A 24900-nucleotide genomic window follows, 5' to 3' on the forward strand; every position below is an offset into this window, starting at 1 on the left:
TCCACCTAACACAACATTTTTTTCCGAGTAAATCCGATATCATCATTCCATTCGCATGTATCTCGAAAACGGTTCCATAAAACACCTCAGATCCTCTACCCTTCTCTTTAAATCGTCTTCAAATTTCCCAAAGCTAGATCGGTGCTTATGGTTATTTTTTACCTTAAACTATATAATATGTCGACCGGCTTCATCATCGACTATCTGTATCTTACATAGGTAAGAAATAAAAGTTTCTTGGGAATGATATTTACGTGAAGTTCGAATTTGAAACAGTGTAGCGTTTTTTTATAAACATTACCACTGCGAACGGCAGCTTTTCGTTGGTAGAGCAGTCGTGGATAAGGTATTTCACTGGAAAGAACTAATTAACAATAATAACTCGAAATTATAAATATTGGGCGCCAGGCATGAACAGAGAAAGAAAACACAGTTGTTTATTACTTAAAACTAGTGACTATATTCATTCATGATGTATCCTGATGGTAAATAGCATTGTACAATTTTAATAATTATTATAGTGGTTATATGTCGAGTAAAGCTATGTATGTAAATAATATTAAATATGTTCTATGAAAAGACTATGAAAAAATACAATGCGTGTAACGTTATAGAAAATATAAGAAAGGTAGCATTACTTTATTTAAATTGTTAAATTTTATGCGGTGTTAAATCTGATATGTTGCAACCTGTAAATTCTAGAATCTATGTCTGGTTATTCATCTGTTAATATAGCGTAATAATAATATCTATAGAAAGTAATACTATTACAAGGCGTAATGTAATGAAACCTAAAATCTAAATCATATTGTAACAACTAAATCGACATAAATGTTCTTAATAATCTAACCACTAAATATAGTCTGTACGATATTATTTAAAATGTACGTTAAGTTAAGACTGAAAATCGACTGAAGACCAGAACCTAAATCTACACTTAGCTGTTCTTGAGGCAATTCTGTTTCAAAGAGTAGCAGCGTGAGGTGGGCTCATATCTCTGTACTGTCTGTCGGCGATCCTGTTGGCCAAAACAACAAAAGGGGCCAGAATGAGGACACCATGAATCAATACAGCCCTAGCTACTGACTAGGCTTAGAAATTGGAGCGAAGCAGCATGGGGCTTACTATGTATCCATACTGTGGCAATATGGGGACACTACCCGTACCTTGGAACACTACTAGGACCTTGGATAATGTCCGTAACTTGGACCATAACCTTGGACACAGTCCATCCATAAGATAACGGTACAGGAGAACACTACCCGTACCTTGGACACAGTCCGTCCATAAGACAATGTACGTCCATAAGATAATGTACGTCCATAAGACCCTAAAATACGAAACTCTTGTTTAGAACCAAACAAGATCTAATAAACAAAATAAACCTACCTCGAAACACTTCCGAGGGCTGAATAATAACCAAAGAAACTGTCCTTTCTTCCATGTAACATTCTGGAGGACAAAAGAAAAGGGACGCCAACGTGCCAGCAAAATACAAATACAAGTTAAGTTGGGACATCCAAAACTCTACCCTAAAAATATGCAGTAATAATATAGGGATAATATTTCATCTTTACCTGTTGCTTTGAAATAGCAGCTGATTCAGATTATACAGCAAGATTTAAATAATCACCATTTCTAAAAGCCGGGATGGTTAGGTTAGGCTACAGAGCGCTAAAAGCAAAACTGAGTCCACAGCACAGAGAGTTGACAGAAGCGATGTTGATAGCGCCTCCACAGAGCGATAACAGGGTTGTGGACTAGAGAACGTAAAAATTACGCCAAGCGCGTCAAATAAACTATCCGGCCTGAACGAGAGGGAATCCGGTGATGATAGACCAGACATCATATATTATATATAAAAATTATATATAAAAAAGACATGTAACGAACTAAAAACGTTACAACAGATATTAATAATATATAAATTGAGAACAGCCATACTACACTCTTCTGGAAGCAACTCAATGCACTTTTGATCCCCCTGGATAAAGCAAGGATCCAATTAATAGGACATGCTATAACTGACTGTATTACCAAATATATCTAGTAAAATTATATCTGAAGTTTACAAATTACCGATAATCAGTGTTCTCAAATTTCGACAGCGACTCCCTCGCCGATTATCAAAATTCTCCGACACATCAAGAAATCTCACAAACTTTTAGCCTAGCGAATGAAGTAGGAATAGTCTGGCAATCTAACTCAAAGAGCTGAAGATACCTGAAACGATCTTCCGACCATGGACTGTGAAATAAACATTGATCTCTTGATGGACCATGCAGGTTGGATGCTTATTGTAAATCAGCTACAGCCTACGAAAGATTGTAGAGCTACATGGTACTATTTTTATTACATTAGTTTACCCTAGGACAAAGGGAAGGCAAAATGAAAAATCGCGGTTTAATTTTTTCGATTAAATGAAAATAAATGATTATTAAAATTAAGTAGCTAGCCGCTTCTAGTAACGGGATATACAGTCGGCATGAATTGCAAGTATAAGTTTTCATTGCTTTGGTTTCAACTCTTTTTTATTGATTCTCTGTTGTGTTTTTAATTTTTACTGCTTTGAATGTCTTGAAATTATCGTTAGTCAAAGTTCTTCAATTTTGACAGTGACACACTCACTGATCAACATCCTAAAATACTTCTAGACATCTTACAAGCCTCAATTTTTGGGTTTTAGTTAACATTTAGCCCCTTATGGAAGGAAAAAATTAAAAATCCCAAAATTGCATTCATTAAATGAGAAATAGTAACTGACTGGCTGACAGCCGTTATAAAATTGCACGAATGAGTTTTGATTGCTTTGGTTTCCATTTTTTTCTCCGTTTTTTTTAAATTTTGAATCGTATTAATATTGAAGAATTGAGAAATGGAACATTACTGAATAAATAGCACACATTTAAAGGGAGGTTAATAGTCACCAAACCAAACCAAAATGAAACATGATTGCTAGACGATGATATAGAGTGAAATAAGAGCTGATAAAGAAGTCAACTGGAAGGGAAATAAAGGATGTTTCAGAACCCAGTGAATTCAACATTCTAAAAAGTAAAACAACTGAGCTCAAACAGATAAGTGCAGACAAAGATGTTGGGCCATAAGGGGGCCATACCTATATCCAGCAGTAGTAGGTGTCTAGGGCTGGATGATGATGATAATTATCATCCTCATCCAGCCAAAATTTCATAATAATAGGAGTAATTGCTCCTATAGTAAATACTTTTATTAGTTTGAAATTCCTTATTCTACTTTTCTGAGTTTCTAAAGATAAGTTTTCAATTTTCAATATAAGCGGTTTCTATATACGCGGTGTTTTCAAGGAACGTAACACTAACTCCTGTAATAAGGACACTCTAAATAACTTTTTTCAAGACAATACCATTTCTAGATAAATATTGGCTTCACATTTCTTTGAAGCGAAGATTGTATGCTCTATAGATAAAACGGTCTAAGGATTTTTCCCTTTTGGGGCGGCGAAGACGCTGATCGTAACTCCGTATATAAAACGGCTCGTTTACATCGTTTTCCGCCACCGAGACCATAAGTCGGTTGCATTTTAAACGGCCCCCGCGCGTCGCCCCACTGCTATCCCCGCCATCCCGCCATTTTGTCCCCCGGGGAGGTAGATTGGGGGCGGCGTTGGATTTGGGGTGGCAGAAGAAGTTTGATACGGGATACGGCGATCGATTTGCGCGCGGTACGTTTGTGGAGGATCGGTTTTTTTATGGTGCTAAGTGAAAAATGAGATTTTGGAGCGGGTTTGACTGGCTTTGGTCGAGGCTGTGATTAAGGAGAGGTGATGAGATAAAACAAGATCGAAGAATACCGAATAAAGGTTGATTCTCACTATACCTTCCGTTTCCATTCCATATCCGTTCCTTATTTTTTATTGTTTTGACTCTATCCCATAAACTTTCGTTTCGTATCAGTTCCATACTTTTTATTGTACAATTTATATAATCATGAAAGTTTAATTTTAAAAATTTGTATTTTTTGAAAAAGTTAATAGATTTAATTAAGAGGTAAAAGAATAAATAAATATCAGCAAACTGTTAACAGAGCTGGTACAAATGTAAGAACTTGACAACGCTGTTCCCGATACGCTTCAGTCCGTCAGCCAAATAAAATTATGGAAGGAAAGGATATGGAACCAGGGCCGGATCTACCTAAGGGCTGTTTGGGCTGCAGCCCAGGGCCCCGAGGTTAAAAGGGGCCCCCAGACCCCGCTAAAAACAATAGACCCATAGGTGGGAACTGTTGAATCGTCAAATAATATTAAAATTCACGTTAAAAAGTTTAAAGCATACCGCGCACTTATGCGCAGCGCGGCGCGGCTAAGCGCGGCGAAAAACCGTGCAACGGATTAAATTTGTGTTATATAATGCACGTCCGCTGACTCAAGCGAAGCAACCGCTTGCACCGCGCGCCGAAGCGCCGTTCGTTGCAGACCTAGAATCCAAAGCGAAGAAATTCTCTTCGGGCCGCTTCGCGTGCCCTATGCGCGGTGGTCAGCGGAAACTTTCTTTGTTTTTGCTCATTTTCGGAATTTATTTTGGGTGTCTTCGGATTAATGATTCTACGATTGATGTATTACTAATTGGCATTTAGGTTGTGTTTAGTCAAGAACCCGTTTATTTTGTTTGAATTTGTTTCTTGTAATTTAATTATTGAGATCATGGGTGATGAAACATTCATTTTGATTATACAGAGCTACAAAGAGTTATATGATGTTGGGGACCCAAATTATCACAACCAATTGAGATGAGACAATATCTGTGAAGAAAATAAGCTATTATTGTTATTTTTAGATCATAAATAAAATAAAATATGTTCCACCAATGTACGGACTATTTAATTTAGAATAACGGAAAGATCTACCCATTTAAGAAAAGATGGCATTACATAAAATAATATAAATTATTCTCTATTAGTTTTATTTAGACATTATTAAAAACTTGCTTGAAACTTGAAACTGAAAGTCTTTTCTTAACGCCAATTGGGCAGCGAAATCTAGTTTTTTGACACTCTATAGTTGGTATTAACAAAGAAAGAAGTTCAGCAAGTTTTTGGTGGGTCATTCTATAATACTTTTAATAAAAATTTTCTTTTGACTTCCAGCTTTCGTCTTTCTTAAGCGGCCCTCACACGATCAATAATATTGTCAATGTTTTTTATTGTCAATATTTTATCAATATTTGAAAGTTGGCCTGACACGGTCAATACATATATCAATATTAAGTTTTGTGCAGATATTAAGTGTGAATTATACCCTCGATTATACCCTATGCCAAAAAATTAAAGATAAAAAAAGCGTGTCATTTTGGCATTTTGGCAGTGAGTGTCAGTCAGTGAGAAAAAATAGAGAAAAGCATTTAAGAAAAGACGTTATATAAAAAATGGATATCGAAAAAGAGAAAGGTTCGGCCAACTAAATCTTCTAGAGTACGTTAAGAAACGGGAGCCTGATGATTGCGATCTAAAACTGGTGAAAACAATGACGGCGATGTTCCGTCTTCCGCCATGGTTACGAATAAACTAGTCAAATTTTGTCAATCATGCGACCTAACGATCAATATATTGTCAATACGCCTAGCTCCGCCTTTAATATTGTCGAGTATTTTCAGGATCCCGAAAATCCATCAATATATTGAAAGTACATCAATATGTACGTTCAAACGCTCAATAATATTGTCAATAATCAAAAATATTGACAATATTATTGATCGTGTGAGGGCCGCTTTAAATCTGAATGAAGGTGTATTTTCCGTACGCATTTCTTTTTATATTAATGTTATGAATCCAAAATTTTCTCTTTTTGTTCTCACCCATATCTTTTTCTTTAGTTATTGTACATAAAATAAGAAAATCTCCCTCTGAACTGCTGCTGGAACGTGAGGACATAATGAAGATTTAATACACCTTTATATCAAACCGTCACAGAGATAATACTAAAATTGAAAGGGTCAGCTCAAAACAATTTTAAACTTTAAATACCAACCGCGTACGCAAAACCGTGCATAAGTTAGCGGACCCATCAAAAATTCGCCGCGCTGCGCCGCGCCGCGCTTCGCATAAGTGCGCGATATGCTTAAGCCAGACCAGATGGTTTTGCCACTATGATGCTGTCAAAGCCTTAAAAATAATTATGATGACATTATAAAAATTTTCGAAAGTTTCAACGAAAATGAGATTTCCGGAAAGAGGCACGAAATTTATTCAATAAAATGGCGAAACTCGAGACTGCAATTTTGATTATCTTTTGGGAAGAACTTTTGTAGAGATTTCATTTAGTTTATAAAAAAATACGCCTGGTTTAGACATTTGTGAAGGCAACAAGTTAATTGTGTCAATAAAAGACTTTGTGAACAACGTACGATACCGATCAGATCAAAAGCTAAAGGAATACGAAGAGAAAGCTAAAAATTAAGTACTAGTGTGGGGATAGACTACAATGACGTAAACAAGAGACGCATTATTCCAAAATTTTCAGATAAGTCTACAGGTGAATTCTCAGTATACGGCGCGGCGCAGAAAGAAGAAAGATTTAATAGAGACGCGTTAAACTTTACTTTGGATAAGCTGATTATGGATTTAAATAAAAGGAGCCAAGTCTATGGGACATAAATATAGCAAAAAATTCAAATTTTTAATGGATTTGCAAGACAAACATATCGAAAACATAGATTTGGAAATTGCACGTCATATTATTGATTACTATCCCGATGACGTAGACGAGCATTTAGTGAATGAGTGTATTCAATTAAAATCGTCTTACACCTCTTGCAGTGATATTTTTATGCTCATGTATGAAAATGAACTTATTGACGTGTTCCCTAACTGCTATACCATTATAAAGATTTTTTTTATCATTGCCAATCACTAGGTAGCTGTGAAGCAGAACGCTTCTTTTCCAAGATGTCCTATGTAGAAAATAAATATAGGACAACAATGTCGAACCATCGACTAAATAATTTATCACTTCTTTCCATAAACTGTGATCTAACAAAAGACTTAACTATCTAACCGATACTTTCCGACAAGTCGGAATTAACTATCTCTGCGCTGTGGTTGTCATTTTGTGGATCTCCCAAGCTCACCTGATGATGGAGTAGGGCTCCGAAACCGGTAGTGAGAGCAGGTTGATCCGCATTATGACAAACACAGCGTAGAATTAAATTTCTATATTAGCAGTTAAGTGGCAAGAATCCTTATATAATTTTATTATATTTTTTAATATATCGAAAAATTTTACGAATAAGAATGTTATACAGAACATATATTTTTAAATAAATTAGCACTGCGACTACGCCATCTTCCGCAATTGACAGCCCACGTCACAAGATTTCTAGGAGAATCTATGAGGATTCCAACAACATAAATCACATCTCTTCTCTTTGGCACTCATATGACCCTGAATGAAGAGTTTTGTACAGTTTGTGCCAGTGACGTAGCAAGGAAGTCGCAGGCCCGTGTTCCAAAAATTTTTGGGCCCCTTGCCTCCGCAATAAATATATTTTATTAAAAAAAATATTAAAATGAAAAGCAATTGCTATATTTCTAACATAAAATCGGTAAAAAGAATTAATTATTAAATACAAACATTATTTTGGAAATTTTTCTGATATCTCTTCAAGATATTTGTTCTCTAATTACGATATATTGTATTGTAATACGGAGGTTCTGAAGCATCATTGCTTCATACTGCAATTCTGCATCGAAATAGTTGGAGAGTACAGATTTCTTTAAATTTTTAAAGTTACTTATTTCCACTTTCTATAAACCAGAAAATATGTTTTTAGTTCAAAATCTTGATAATTTTTTTTTCAGCAAATTATAGTTTTATTCGTTTTATCTATCTTTTACTACTAAATCGTGCTGTAATGTTTCACTCAGTTATAAGATTATCAGCTTTATTTTTCAATTGATCGAATTGATTTCTAAGGTTCGTGATGCTTTCAAGTAGTTTTTCACACTTTTGGGAGGGATTTAAAATAGTACTTTCTAGAAATATGGTTAATAAGTATTCAACGCTTTCTGTACATCGACGTACCTAGATCTTAAAGCTAACAGAGCAACGTGCCTAGATAACCAAAGCCTAGAGTTTAATCTTTTTAACGTTCTTTATCTAGATCTAGGTTTTGAACACATCTTTTCAAGTATCTTCCACGTACTAGTACTCTGAGCAAAATTCACATAAATTTGTTCCACAAAATCATAAAGAATTGCTTATTTCAGATACACTTCATGCACTGCCATTTCGACCAAATTGAGATTCTTAACAGCACGATTTTTTTATGTGGTATAAAGTAAGGAAATGAACAAAAATAAAGTTTCATAATAGAATTAGTAATGTTCATCAATTAGAACAATGAGAAAATAGGCATATGTGCAGTTGTAGCAAATTTCTACTCTTTTTTATATGTACTACTTGTTATAGTTTTTATATTGCAGTACACAAAATGTTCAATATGAAAAACCATACCTTCACTACTACAAACCATACCAATCGAAAGCCTAATGAGTAAACAATCAATCAAATGATGGTAGTTTTAATTATATGCTGACGATGCTCATATGGCTAGCAGAGTCATGGTTAAAAGTAAAGCGTTTTGATGTACTGTGCTGTACTATAGTGTTTTATTTTGCTGTTCTAATGAGGAGTATTTAGGCCGAAAACTAAACACTCCGAACCAATGGGCACCTACCCCAGCATTCTTTATTTTATTTTTTTTATTTTTTATTTTACGCTATCGAAAGATGCGTACAACTTATCTTAGAAAGGAACTATCACAGAAACAAGAAATTAGTCAAGCTTCATTAAAAGCAATCAACTCATACCATCAATTCGAAATTGGTCAGAGGAAATTGGTTAAAGTATGCCAGGGAATGAACGCCTAGGAATTTCAAGAAAATTTTTGTAAATTGCGTATTTTGGCAGATATTTTCGAAAATCTTTCGACCATTTGGGGCTATTTTTTCGGCCCAGCCGCAGCCGTCCGATCACGGTGTTACAATTTTTTCCCTAAAACTATTCCCCAAAAGGTAAGGTACACAATGCGTATGAACAGTCCCGGTCGAAAAATGAAGCCGTGATTTTAACCTTCATTTACTGGACTTAGAGCCGCTCTAAAAGCTACAACTAAAAAAATATCTAAACTTTATCATGAAAAATGTGAATAATATTGTATATCCATAGGGAATATCGTCCCATTTAAAAATAATCCCGTATGTCGGTGTCTAATTCGTTAATAATTCACGGGCTAATTTAAATGTGCACCGTTCCCCCGTGCAAGATATAAATAAATTTATCGTTTGCTCTAAAACAAATCAATTTATATTTAATTCGATTTATATTATAGCGTCATCTGTCTCATCGTCGAGCGCCGAATTTCGCGCAGTTTAGTTAGCGAAATTTAATTAATTTAGCAAAAAGCCATATAAATTAATAAAAATGGAAGGCCCTAATGGAGCCCTTTTAATTTTTTATATTTTAATATGGCTCGGATATAACGGGGGAATTAAATAATTCAAAAAGTCGATAAAATGAGTTTATTTATAATACTAAAAATATATAGCAGTGGGATGTGGGATAAATTTTGTTTTATGGAAGGATAATTGGTGTTAAGTTTTCAATAATTTGAAATATTTCGTTTGTCTAGATGAGTTTATGTGTTATAACTATTAGGTAAACAGGGATTGCCTAAAATTCAAAAGCCTGAAAAGTCGATATATCCAATCGTTTCGACAGTAGATTCTCCAACTTATAATTTAGCGACCTGGTTGTGAAACTTTTAGAAGAAGGAGTGTGACGAAAGAGGCAAAAGACAGTGATCTTTTGCCATTAGGCGTATTCATTTCCGAAAAATATCCGGTATCTATCCTCTACCAATTTTACATACTCTGAGGTTCTTGAAGGAGTGCAGCCACTTAATATGACTACAGCAAGACGTTTCTGAATATACTGAACTTTCGTCGCTCTGAACGAAATAAAATTGTTTTCAATTTAATAACAACTCATTTGAAGAACGGAAAATTTTGACGCCAAATAGACACTATTGTTGCAAGATATACTAGATGTTATAGATACTAATAATTGCTTGGATATTTATCATCTAGAATAAAAAAACTGCTACACTGAGATATATTTCTAATGACTTTTATCTTTGTGTTTTTTACAAGAAGACTAGAACAAATCTATTTTTAGTTACCTTTTCCTTGTGAATTTCAATGTACTTTTGCAATATGCAAGAACAGCAGGACACTGGTCTTCCATATTTCTTTTCCTTGATAAGCTTAAATGCATTTTATTTGTAAGATTTGTTTCACGTAGGGCAATAAATAAAAAAAGGCCCACATGATACTATACCGGGTGCGTCTCGAAAGTGGCTTACCCCAATATTTTTTTTATTCCTTCAGATAAAAAAAACGAGATTTGGTATGATAGTATATGACATAAATGAGAATTGATTGACGTATCTAATTGTTTTTGGTCACTGCTTACTGTTACACCGGAAATGACTATGACTTTTGATTTTTAAATGACACCCTCGGTATTTTTTTACTTTATTCGATAGACAATAACACTCTGGATAGAATGACAGATTATGTTAACTTTTGACATTTTCGCATATGGTTTATTTAAAATTGTAACATGCGGTTCGTAACAACAATTTGACTCGAAATATCAAGTGTGTGGTATCAAATTATTCGTAATAAAATGCTTATTCCAAATATGCTATTGAGCCACCCCCGTTCCGTTTGAAAAAAATGAGATATGATTAAAAATACGATTTCTTTTAACCGGCCAAGACAAGACATTAAAAACATTAGACGATCAAATCTATTTTTCTAAGCCTCCTTGATTAAAAATTATAGTTTTTAGCACAGTCAGGGCACTCTAGATTGAAATTTAAAATACGATGTTTTTTAAGCGATTATGTCAAAAGTTGACATACCTATGATACGTTGTCATTCTATTGAGAATGTCATTTTCTATCGAACAAAGTAAAAAAATACCGAGGATGCCATTTAAAAAGCAAAAGTTGTAGTCATTTTCGGTGAAAAAAGAATTGACCAAAAACAATTGAAAACGTCAATCAATCCTAATTTATGTCATATACTAAATCTCGTTTTTTTTATCTGAAAAAATAAAAAAGTTATAAGGGCTCTTCACTTTCGACACGCACCTGGTATATATTTTATCAATTTTTCCTATGATAAAAAGCCATTAATTACAACCAAACTACATAGGTACTGAATTGTCACAAAAATGCCACAAATAATGTACAAGTGCGTATAACTATTACCATCCGCCACTGTTCTAGCAAACGCTATACAAATTCCTCTTTCCGATTTTCCCCTATTGCACCCACCAGCTACCGTTCGAAATAATTTGTGTTAAATCGATTCGAAAAAAGCCATCCAATGAAATTGGATCTACCCTGCTCCAATTAGGACCCTCAGTCGATATCACCGCCCTTTTCCCCTTCGTTAATGATTCACGGCCGGTCCTTTACACCCTTCCATTTAAATTAACTAAATTTTGTTAACTAAACCGCGCTCCTAGTTCGTTATAATTTGTATTATAGTCCAGTAAATTGTGCAAAAGGTCGCTACGGCTTTAATTGCGTCCATTTTCGGTCATGTTACTGATTATGTATGGGGCATTACTTGGTTATCAATTATTTAACAGCTGTAAATATATATTTCAGTAATACATTTACTGTTGATGTATACTTAATATATTATATTTTACGTAACTACTAGCGAGTATTTGAAGATATTAGAAGTGAAATTAAATTTATACCGAGGGGCAAACCGCTGTCATAAATGGTGTACAATAAATACCAATTTTGGGGAAAAAGTACCAAAAATACCAAATTATTTCCAAAAAAATCCCAAATTAGAATCAGAAATACCAAATTAGTATTATTCTTTTTAGTATCTAAAGAATTTAAGATATTTGGAGCTTTAGGGCCTATTCATGTCACAACCTAATTATGGTAGGTCAGAAAAACATAAGCTTAATTCGAGTTAAAGTAAAATTAGAGTAAAAAAGAACGGTTCTCGAAAAGTTTAAAACAATCGCACAGTCTAATTACGACAATCATTCATGTCAAAAGTTGCAAAAAATCATATTGTGCCAGTGTTTTGAACCGTTCTAGAACCGCACTTTTTGGGAACTCGAATAAAGCTACTGTCATGACACTTTTAAAAAGTCATTTTAACGGCTCCATTAACATCAATACTTCAAAAAGTTATAAAATTAAAACTAGACATAAAAAGTAATTGAATTTTTTGTTATTTGCGCTATTTATTACTTATAAGTTCAAAAATATAATTATATGCACAAGAAAAATAAGAAATTCTAACGAGATCCATAGTATGTTTCCATGATGCGAGTTCTTTAATTTCTTGACATTTTTTCGTATGACTCTATGTACCGTTTTTGCGTAAAAACCATTTTTAATGGTTTCAAATGGTAAATTATTAGAGACTGCATTTAAAACAAGTAATTATTCTTAAGTATGTATATTACGAGGCAGGGGCGCCGACTTTTTTGAAACCTCGTGGGTGCTCATCAAATATGAGTAAATGTAACCAATTTCCATATTGTTACATTTGTCGTATTTATTACACTTTTTTACATATGTAACATACATAACAATATTAGAAAAATACCATATCCATTTGTCATTTTTACAATTTTATTGAGTATAATTTGAGTTATAGAAATATTTTTTTTTAGTACAGGTACCAATTTGTGAAAATAATAATTCTACTTATTACAATCGTGTAAGGGCAGGCATTAAAACAACAGACAGATACTGTAACTGTATTTTATAAAGCGATATAAAATAAACGAAACTAAAAGTTGCTGAAAAGAGCTACTAGTGGAGGAATATCCGAGATTGGGAGAGGACAGCTTAGGGTTTTTATATAAACAAATTCTCATAAACTAAAAATTCTCAAAGATAAACATAATATAATCATACACAACGAGCTTTCGCATCACATAGCACATTTCATATACTTGGCCAACTAAATGGACTGACAGTGAGCTATAGTGGATATGAACACACATTCCTAATGTAGTTTACAATTTGCTTCCAATTTAGAATAATTATAATTATATACAGGGAGAGTCTTAAATAAGTAGAAATATTTTCAGGGCCGGTAGATCTCGATAAAAGAAACACATGTTTTACACGCGAGTTATTTTACTTACTAAAAATTAAAAAAAATATGTATTTTGTTTTATGCCCATGTTTTGTGAACCACTGCTTTTTTTCTAGGTTTTCTTTTTTGTAAACATAATCTACTATATGTTGCCATAATATTAAGATCCCATTTTTCTCGATAAAAATCCCATTTTTCTCGAAAAATACCAAATTTAAAAAAAAGAAAAAGGGAATGAAATCTTATAAACGTGTTTCTGCGATCGAAATATACCACCCCTAAAATATTTGTACTAATTTAAGACTCACCTTATATAAATCTATGAACTCTCTAAACACTTTTAGAGCCCCCACAAACGCGCAGTTATTTATTTTTATTATTAAACACAGGCAGATTGTGCAGGCCAGTCTGCGCAGTTTAACCTGTATTACAACCTGTCGCACACACACGCAATTTTATCGTACAATTTTATCCTTGTTTATATATACAAGGGTTTTATCTATAATGAACTGAGTTACGGATTCACTTCGACACATTTTTTCTAAGTAAAAATGGCCTCCCGAAATACACATCTGTCTTGGATTTTATTCGCTTATGCAATAAGTAAGAAAGCAGAAAAAAAAACGGATACTTAAACAAAATAAGTATTGCTATGTTAATTGGCTTGCTGATTTAACAGTTGAAAAATAGGATTGGTTTAACTACCTAAGAATGCAATGAACGAGGAAACTTCCTTAGAACTACTGAAATTAACGCCTGGAATTGAAAGTTGGGCTGGATGAGATGCGAGTATCTTAAAGTTGCTAAACTGATAATTTTGTTGATGCTTATGCTCGTGGGTGCTTGAGCACCCGAGCACCCACGCAGTCGGCGCCCCTGTTACGAGGTATATTTTATTGTTAAGTATAGGTACTTACCTTGGACACTAAATAATAAAAACTTTAAAATACTTCATATAAAATAGGTCAACACCAAAAATTTTTGATCGTGTAAAAAGCGCGAAGGCGGCTCATTTTCAATGCAAATGGGCTAGAAATGATGTAATCAGCTTTCCGGCCGTCGCCACGTGCGTCTAATCGACATTTACCGTTGCCAGATGTCCAACAAAATACCTGTTTAATACCAGTTTAATACCAAATAAAACCAGTTTATTACCAAATAATAACAGTTTATTACCAAATAATACCAAATTAGTACCAAAAATACCAAATTAGTACCAAAAGTACCAAAAAAATACCAGTATTACAGTGCTTGTACAATAAATACCACCAGTGGTTTGCTCCTCGATTTATACAAACTTGTGTTTAACCTGTTTTCATGTAAAAAAATTGTAGTGAAACTTCATTTTACTTCCGTCGGTCTGTTTGTCAGTGTGCCCGTCTATCAGTCTGTCCGTCTCAAGACTCCATTCAGGTCCACGTGCCGAGTTTGGTTCCAATCGGCCCATAATTAAGAGAAATCCTGATGATTTCGTCCAATTAAGGCAGGTTCGAAACGTCGACGGCGTCATCTTGTAGCCCGTCCCCAATTATGCCAAAATAAACCCACATTTTTCTTCAATATCAAATCCTTAGTCCCAACCTGATGAAGATGTAAACGAAACGTCGTATACAACTTGCAGGGTTGGACCGTGTGCGCTCTTGCTCGCATAGGTTTACCCACCAAATTTGGTCGCGATCGGACGACATCAACTTTTGACGTTTCTCACGTCAAAACTAACTTGTCATTCAAAACGCGCGAGAAGAAGTGTCACTTCAAAAACTAAAAAAAAATTCTGTCGATTCTGAACTAAGCAAAAAGCTTTCGAAGAAATATAACGCATTATGGAGTAATTTATAAATGAAACTAATAATTCTTAGAAGACTAAAAATCAAATAATTTTTCAATATAAAAAATGTTCTATCTTATATATTCTGGAGGACATATAGTCAAAACAAGTAGGTCAAAATAAAAAAAAAATCACTTAGTGTGTTTTGCTTGTAGACCGACTATATAGATATAAAGTATTGACTCCACCATAATTTCCGAAAGCTTGCTTAATCTCAACTTGTTAATATCAGGATATCGCCGTATCAAGGGAAACCTAGACGATCGTGCATTACAAATTCATAACTACCGTTTAGTAATCTGTCATCTCGCATCATCGCAAGCCCCCCGAGAGCGCCTATTAGCTTAGCTATGCTAAACACCTCGTTAGGCATCAATCATACATGCGATTTGATAATTCGCGGCAACGCCGCTACAGTAAACGCACGAGCCGGGTTTAAACCTTAATTAGAATATTACGTATCCGCTAATGAGATTACGTGGGAGTGCTTGTAGCGGATCATGCAGCGTATGCCGCGGCGCTTTGTTTATCGCTCCCACAGGAGCGACAGGTTTAACAGTCTTACAAAAATTGAACAGATATAATATAAGCTGGGATAAAAAAAAGAAATGCTTAATAAAGTTATGCAAATCAAATTGGGCAGTGCGGAGTTAAAAGAGTTTCGGACTTCCATTGTCTTTATTTATTTTTGCTTACACGACGTTTCGGTGAGAAGTATCACTGACCGTTATCAAGTGTGAACTAAACTAAATCCTAAAACTACTGAGCTTATATAATAGAGCCAAGCATTCACCCGTGAATTTGTTAGGAGCAGTCAAGCATGAGGTTTTCCACTAAGAACACCCGCATTGGAGCGTTTTATGAGTGGTTGCCATATTGTTGAAATTTCCATACTCGGATTGCTACAGATTTTATTACTGTTAGAAATGAATACGGCCTCTTTAAATTTGCGTTTTTTTCAATGGGGTTCTTTGTGAACAACCCGGGTTCCGACCATTTTATGTTTTGATGCTTGGACCACACATGATCTGCAATGCTCGACTTCATTGTTTTTCAGATTGTTGTTCTTCAGACTCTTTGCGTATGTTTTTTATGTTCGTCAAGTCGTACATGTAGAGGACGTTTTATCTCTCCAATATACGACTGACCGCACTCGCAAGGTACCTGGTAGATGCACTCTTTCTCTTGGTTTGATGATTCAGGTTTTGTTTTTGTTAGGACACCTCTTAGAGTAGTCCCAGACGTAAAAACAGTTTTAATTTTATATTGCATAGCTATTCGCCTGTTCTTCTCCGATGTTCCTTTGACATATGGAATCGTCAAGAGAGAGAGAGAGAAAGCATCCTCCTCAGGCTGGCGTACCAATGAATCGGACCTGCAATTGGATATAATATTGTCTAGGGATTTTGCAGATTAACCATTCTGAAGCAAATTGGTTTTAATATTACTTAGTTCAGAATTCAGAGAGTCTTGGTCACTGCATATAGATTATAACATAGTGTTTTAACTATACCTCTTTTGGTTGCTGACCTCTTTTGGTTGGTTCCACTGAGAATTTAAATATTGTCCCGTATGTGTGGGTTTTCTATATACAGCAGTGCTGATGGATCCGTCGTTTCTACTGACAAGAACATCCAGAAACGGTAGTGTGGCGGGACTTTTAGGACTGATGAGATATTTGCTCTTTCAATAGATTTTGAGAAATATTTAGTTTGTTAATTGGTATATCTGTATTTTTTTTGTTACACTACTAATATTTTAATGTCACTTATTAACTACATCTTTTTCTTCGTTTTTAATTTAATATAATTGTTTTATACTTACAGTTTATAAATGTTTTGCGGCGGTGTAATTTAACAGTATTTTGATTTGATTTATAGATAGGTGCTCCTTATAAGTTTAGATTTTTTATTTGAGTTCTACTAATAAAAAGGCTGAATGGCTACAGATACCAAACCTACGTTTTGCTGATGACACGGTATTGGTAACCGCTAACCAGCTAGAACTGAAGACTAAAAACTAACAAGACTGGAAACTACCAGTAGAGAGTTCGGCCTTCGCATCACTTACAGAAAGACTAAGCTGATGATCGTAGATTGCGAAAACAACTGCCCAGACATCACAACCATAGATCGCTGCGAAGTTGTGCAACAATTTATTTATTTAGGTGCACTTATATCTAATACCAGCAGTTGCGAAATGGAAATACGCCGCAAAATTCAACTGGGCCGTAACGCTATGACGCATCTCACGAAAGTATGGTCGCACAGTCACATAAAACAATCGACAAAAATCAACCTTGTAAATAGTCTTGTTTTTCCGGTTATGCTTTATGCTTCTGAGACATGGACATTGTTGGCAGCGGACAGACGACGCATTGACGCCTTCGAGATGTGGTGCTGGAGGGGGATGTTGAGAATATCATGGACAGCACATCGCACCAATGTGTCGGTCCCTTAATGCAATACAATTACCACAAAGTCTTTCCAGCATTGTCTATAAACGCATCCTTTTCTTCTTCGGTCACGTAAACAGGAGCGGGCATATGGAGAGACTTGTAGTGCAGGGAAGACCGGCAGGGTCCCGTCGCCGAGGAAGATTGCCAACCAGGTGGGTGGACATGGTTGAAAAAAATACCAACCTGGAGGGTGCCGTTCGAAGAACAGAAAACAGAGAAAATTGGAGACGGGCGGTGTGTGCGCGGCCGTCAGGTTCTTAGAGCCAGAACCAGAGCCACTACACGTCGTACGGACTTATAGACGACGACGAATAAAAAGGATAAATTGCTCTATCTAATTTCTATCCTTCTACTCTCATCTTTATTTCAGCAGTTAGTATAAACGATAGCAGGGCCTTTAAACGTGCGTTTTGTAACTCTCTCATATTTAACCTAGCATGTATCATTTTTGAGCATTTATATGGGTTAAATATGAGACAGAGTTTTCTACATACTGACTTTTTTAGGGGTACTTTTGGTATATTTTTACTTTTACAATAATTTCGTTGCCACCAAATGAGTTTTATAGAAGAGTTTTATATTATATTAATAAATACTTTTGTATTTAAATGGTTGTAACTCAGAAATAAACTAAAAATTTTGAAAAGTGTATGATTTTTACACTAATTAAGTCTCTCTCTTAAAATCGTTTGGATAAATAATTGTTGTTTGTTTTCTTCTACAGTGTCACAAACAGTCCCGATTATATGGTATCGATTTAAGTAAAAACTTACTACGACATAGTACTCTTGATCATAAGACTTTATCAAATAGTATTTATAATTAACAATCTCCTCCAACTTTAATAAACACCCCACAGTCACGCCTCGCCTGGCTGTTCCTAAATGAAAACAAAAGGTAATTTCTTAACCTCGTCGCTGTTGTCCTCAGGCGTTACTTTAAGAGGATGAGGGTTATGATGCGCCATTAAGGTTACTTTGTCGTTTGCACGTAATTTTACCTAATAATTTCGCCCTACGCGCCGCGCTCTAAAGTTATTGAGTCGTTAGAGCGACTGGTGATATCGTAAAGTGTTTTAGCGCATTAGACAGCCCCAAAACGTTAACCGGAACGGTGCGGGGCGCTGAATATAAGCGGTGAGTAAAGTATTTTTCAAGGAGGGAAGTGACGATAAATAAGGGAAGTTATGTACTTTGTAACTTAGTTTTTTATGGGATGGATATAGATGGTAAAAAAGTGTTTGCATCGGTTGTATTTTATTTTGACCGTAAGAGATTGGAGAGAAATAGCTATTCCAGTTGTTTTACAAGTATTTTTATAAATTCTAGCCACCGCAGATGACTATGCCAAGTCAACCGAAAAGTGACAAACTGCCGTCGCCGAAATACAACGTGGGACAGCAAAATGGCGCCTTAAATTGAATGAAAAAATGTCAGTGCATATCGATTTCACTAATAAACAAATCGAGTACAAGCCAGTATATACAGGGTTGTTCACCACATACGACACGGAGTATTGTAGCTAAACGATTAGATTTTTACAAATTGTAAGTTTTGGGATCGTTGAAGGACTATTAGAGCTACAATTTAAAAATATTTTTACAAGATACAGAGTGTCCCAAATAAGTAAAAAATATCATAGTTGTATTTTTTTAAATGGAACACCCTGTATATTATTCTATTTTTGGATTCTACGATTGAAATAAAGGTAAATTTGATTAAGGTTTATCACACTTAAACCTTACCTTTTTGAAATATTTTCAATTTTAAGAAATTGCAGTAAAAATTTTAATGCTTTATTTCTCCAAGGGTATCAAAGTTTTTAATACTAAATATTTACTGAAGATTATTTATTAATCAGATATTCTGTTGCAATAATAAAAATTTTACTACCTTATACAGAGTGTCCAAAAATTTATATTAAATAATTACTAGCTTTAAACGGCAATAACGTGTTCAAGTTAAATGGAACACCCTGTATATTTTACGTGAATCATATGCACAATTTAATTGTCTATCAAATTTTATTATATCATTTTTTACCTATCTCTGCAACTTTTCGTAGAAAATGCATTTTTTTATAATTTAGACCTCATTTATCACTATACCCATGGAATATTGACATTTCAGATTTTTTTTAAGCAACATATATGCACAAAATGTACAGGTGGTAAATATTGAAAGCCTATTGATATCCCAAAAAAACTATTTAAATCTTTATAAAAGAGTATAGGAATTAAATATACCACCATTATTTCCGACCAAAAATTAGTTAATTACATACTTTTAAATTGTTTTAATTAATAAAGTATTCTAAATAAATGTGGATTTGGCTCAGAAATAATAATAAATTATGAAAATAAACGTCTCTGTTTTTATAAATCAGCATTCGTCAAAAAATGAAATAAAATTTATAAGGCGTTACTTTTTACCACACTGTCTAACACACACAAAAAATTCAGTTTTTTAGTATTTGGAGCAATTATTATTAATCAACATAAACAGTCAATTAATGTAGTCTGAATACTGGGATCATATTAATTGGTCCTTTTTAACAAAAATATTTAAACAGTTTTTTTTAATTTTTTTATGAAATAAGCGAGCTATATTGACAATATTAGTATCTGTACTCTTGGAAAATTCGTTACATCTTTAAAAATAATCTAAAATGTCAATATTCCATGGGTATAGTGATAAATGAGGTCTAAATTATAACAAATGCATTTTCTACGAAAACTTGAAGAGATAGGTAAAAAAGTGTATAACACAATTTGATAGACAATTACATTGTGCATCTGATTCACGTAAAATATACAAGGTGTTCCACACAACAAAACAAAGCAACCGAAATATTATCCAAAAATTCCAAAACAAGGTACTACGAGATATTGTTGACGCACTGTGGTACATTCGCAATGGCAATCAACGTAAGGACTTAGAAGTGGATGATGTTGACAACGTTATCAGGAATTATGCCTTAAGACATGAAGAGAGGCTCCATCAGCACATCAACATGAAGCTGAATAGTAAAGGCTTAGTTAGAAGACAAAACAGAAAAAAACAAAACCATTTGAACTGGTGTAGTGAAAAGTGTTACTACAGCCCAGTGCATTTTAACATAGTGGTAAACAGAACTGACAGAGCTAAAATTACCATCGTAGGATTAGTGTTTTGTATTTTAACCGTAGCAAATTAAGGCTTTTGCCTAATGCTATTTGTTTTTACAAATAGCTTATTAGTGAAATTTTACTAGATTGCTATACTACCTAAATACTAGCGAAGAATAGCTGGATTAGTTTCATGTATTTTTATACGTTTCTCATTTTATATAAATGACCTTATAGATAGATAATCCATCTAGAATATTCAATAACTCTTAGATTATATTCATTTATATTATTATAACCCTTATTTATATTGTATGAGAGTGTATGGTATTTCTTGTTTCCGATAGTTTACGCAATTTTCGGTATCATAAATTTCTGCCTGAAGGATGCAGCTGTATCTGTTCCTGCTTTGGTTTTGGAAGCATCAGTATACCATGTTATGGTATGGTATTTTACGTATGGTATATTTGTTTTTTTGGCTAGGGTCGCTTAGGTTCCAGTTGCTCTCTCTGGACTTGTCCCTGCGCGATCACCTATCAACTCGTTAACTGTCTAACTAATCAACTCATTAACTGCCTGACCCATTAACTGCCGACTCTGTCTTAGGATACTCTTTTATATTTTTCTTTTCGTCGCAGTCATCGGCAGGTTCGTCATTAAACATTTGGAATATATTTCTATCGCCGATACCTGCGACGAACTTCGCCTTGAATTTCTCACGTTACTTCGACCTAATTTTAATTATTGTTTAATTAATAATGTTTATTATAAGAAACATGTGCAGATCGACGTTACACGAACAATTCCCTTGGGTTGGGTCGAATTGCCTTACTGAAATATTATTTTTTTCCACATTGATATAAACCCAAGTTTGCCTTGATTTAACTCTTGACAATAATGTAAAACTGATTCATGTTTTCTTCTTTTCAGCCACATTCCCCATGACGAGGCGAATAGGCCACCCCTACCAAAACAGAACGCCCCCTAAACGGAAGAAACCCCGAACGTCGTTCACCAGGTTACAAATCGCCGAACTAGAGAAACGGTTTCACAAACAAAAGTATTTGGCGTCGGCGGAAAGAGCAGCCCTAGCGAAAACGCTGAAAATGACTGATGCTCAGGTGAAGACGTGGTTTCAAAACAGAAGAACAAAATGGAGGTAAGAGAGGTTTTCCAAATTATAAAATTACATTTTTCAGTAGTTCTCTACATTTAGTAAAGCTAATGTCAACTGACAGTCTGTAAACAGAGAATATAGTCTGTAAACTTTGAACTTTAAATATTGTTTATACCTTGAGAAGGACCTGAGTATTTCGCCACTGATTGTAGATTGTATGAGATAATAATAATAATCAACGCGACCCCTTATAGATCTTTTGTGTCTTCCTTTCTTGTGTAATAACAAGAAAAAAAACGTCTTTATTGTACTTGGAGGTATCGTCTTTGAGGTAGAGGTTTACTGGATGTTGTTAATGTCTGTCTTCAAAGAATACTTTTATACCAAGAACAGCAACCTTTTCGTCACGGTGTCTTCAGCTGATGTCAAATACACCCCCTTGAACCTCAGTAGTAAACAATATGATGCTTTTCCAACTCCTACATCGATCACTAATAAAATAGCTACTTGGGGAGCCAAAGAGTTACACGGACGGTACCCAAATGATCAATATCACATTGAAAAGGCGACGTCATTGCACTGGTCAACATCGAGTTATCTCTACCCAGAAACCGAGGGATTCATAGTGCCTCATGCCATTCATGCAAGACCAAGTGATTCCAACACGCAACTACCGGAAACTCATCCTAAAGGAGAATATATCAGACAAGTGCCGTAGATGTGATTCTGGAAGTGAAAACATAGAACACATTTTATCAGGGTGCAGTAATCTGGCGAGTACAAAGTATCTGGAAAGACACAACAGAGCCGCATCGATCATCTACTTGGAAATCCTCAAACAATTCAACATTGACCGAGAAATCCAAGAGCCCTACTAGAAATATCATCCACCACCCGTAGTCGAAAATAATAGTTTCAAAATATACTGGGATAAAACAATCTTAACAAATAAAACCGTTAGAAGTAACAGACCGGACATCAGGCTTATAAATAAAATTAAAAAAACAGTTTTAATAATTGTCATTTCTATTCCTAACAACAACAATATACAAAGCAAGTTTAGAGAAAAAATAACAAAGTATCAAGATTTGAGAATAGAAATAAAAAATATATGGCAAATGGAATCGGTCCAGGTAGTCCCCTTGATTGTTTCAGCCATTGGAATTATCCCGGTCAATCTGAAAGAACAATTAAAAGTAATTGGAATACCTGAAAATACTTACCGCCTAATGCAGAAATCTGTGCTGCTTGATGCTGCCAACATTGTTCGTTCGTTTCTAGGTGATTAACAATAGCACCTTGTCTTGTCCCCATGGACCGATAAAGCAGCTTTAAACCTGCTCTGAGCAGTGAAAAAAAATCGTCTTTATTGTACTATAAATAAAAGATATTTACAATTTGTGGGCGAAGTTTAGCTGTAAGCTATTCTACCACTTAACCCAAGTAGTTATCCAAAAAATGAACTCCTTGCCACAAAGATATAAACATTACTTTTAAAGTTTATTCCATTGTGACAAGTACATTTTTACCAAATTTGGGTACGAATAAAATGATAAAAACAATGCCAATGGTTTAAAACCTATATATGTATATATATTAATCGGTTTAAAACGTTCTACGTCTTCCGATGTCATCTCTCCATGCCTGTCTGTCTCTCCATGCATCGTCTCCGAGAGCTCTTTCCTCCATAAAATTGTTAATGCCTTCCAGCCAACTTCTTCTCGATCTATAACCGGTTTTCTTTTTTCTGCAAGTTTCCAGTTTATTATTTCCGTTGGGATTCTTATTTCTGCCATTCTTTGGACGTGCCCCTGAGTTGTCTGTTCTTTCTCTCGTCCACTATTGTATGTTTAACTTCCATAATTTCTCTTATGCGTTCATCAGTTATTCGTTCGAGTCTTGATTTGTCTGCTGTTCTTCAAAAATCCATCTCTGTAGCTACCAGCATTCGTTTTGTTGTTTCCTTAATTGGCCACACTTCACCGCTGTATGTTGTTATACTCTTGATGATGGTTTTATATATTAACGATTTGTTCCTCTTGTTCATGCTTCTGTCCCACAAAAAAACAGTATCTCATTTAATACCATGATAACATTCCTTCCAAGTTGGTTTTGTTCTTTAATTACTGTATCTAACAGTCAATCATTTGTGAAAACGTATGTATGACGTTTTAAACATACAGGCCCACATTTTCCAATGGTTCTTTACTTGTACACAAATTGGTCTAACTATATAAATATTCAATATTATATAAAGTTACACTAACATTAATTGTTATTTCATTTAATTTTCTTATTCTATATTTTTTTGTATTTTCTTCATAGTGGAAAGTTTACGACTTTGTATTAAACAGTGACGCTTAAAACTTCAAATATCAATCTACCTCGGGGACAAATCCGGTAAATAAATTAGGAGACAGGCTTTTAGCTCTAATAAGAATTTCAAACGTCTTCAATCAAACTCTGAATAGAGGGGCACTATGAAAATTTAAAACCTTCAATCTGTCCATTAGTCCAATGGTTATCTTTTCAACTTATTTCTAAATAGTATATTAATTGGTACGTTATCACAATAAATGATTGTACATTTTATTGTCGTAGAAATATTATCGAAAACAAGATGATATCCAAATACCGGGTGCTTCTCAAAAGTGGCTCACCCCTATAACTTTTTTTTGTTAGAAAAACGGGATTTGGTATGTTAGAATATGACATAAATTAGGATTGATTGACGTATTCAATTGTTTCCGGTCACTTCCGGTTTCACCGGGAATGACAACAACTTTTATTTTTAAATAGCACTCCCCGTATTTTTTTACTTTATTCGATAGAAAATGTCACTCTGAATATAATGACATATCATATGTCAACTTTTGACATTCTCGCATATGGTTTATTTGAAATTATAATTTGCGGTTCGTAACGAAATTTTGACTTGAAATATAATATACATATAGTGTGGTATCAAATTATTCGTAAAAAAATCTTTTTCCAAATATGCTAATGAGCCACCCTCGTTTCATTTGAAAAAATTGAGATATGATTAAAAATACGATTTGAGCATTTTCTAACTGGCCAGGACAAGACACTAAAAACATTAGACGATCAAATATATTTTTCCAAGGCTCCTTGATGAAGAATTAGTGTTTTTAACATAGCCATGGCACTATAGATTGAATTTTAAATTACAATTTTTTATTAAGCGA

At 34.5% G+C, this 24900-nt stretch overlaps 1 protein-coding gene across 1 annotated transcript in view; it reads left to right on the forward strand.

Annotated features, from left to right (window-relative positions):
- LOC115883459 (T-cell leukemia homeobox protein 3-like) overlaps nt 1–24900 on the forward strand; it is a 99622-nt gene that overhangs the window by 38752 nt on the left and 35970 nt on the right. The window contains exon 2 of the mRNA XM_030901823.1: nt 21508–21736. Within this exon, the coding sequence (XP_030757683.1) occupies nt 21508–21736 (229 nt within the window). The remainder of the gene's footprint in view (nt 1–21507; nt 21737–24900) is intronic.

This window comes from Sitophilus oryzae, unplaced genomic scaffold, assembly GCF_002938485.1.
Source record: "Sitophilus oryzae breed Bouriz unplaced genomic scaffold, Soryzae_2.0 scaffold_1903_pilon_pilon, whole genome shotgun sequence".
Taxonomy (NCBI): domain Eukaryota; kingdom Metazoa; phylum Arthropoda; class Insecta; order Coleoptera; family Curculionidae; genus Sitophilus; species Sitophilus oryzae.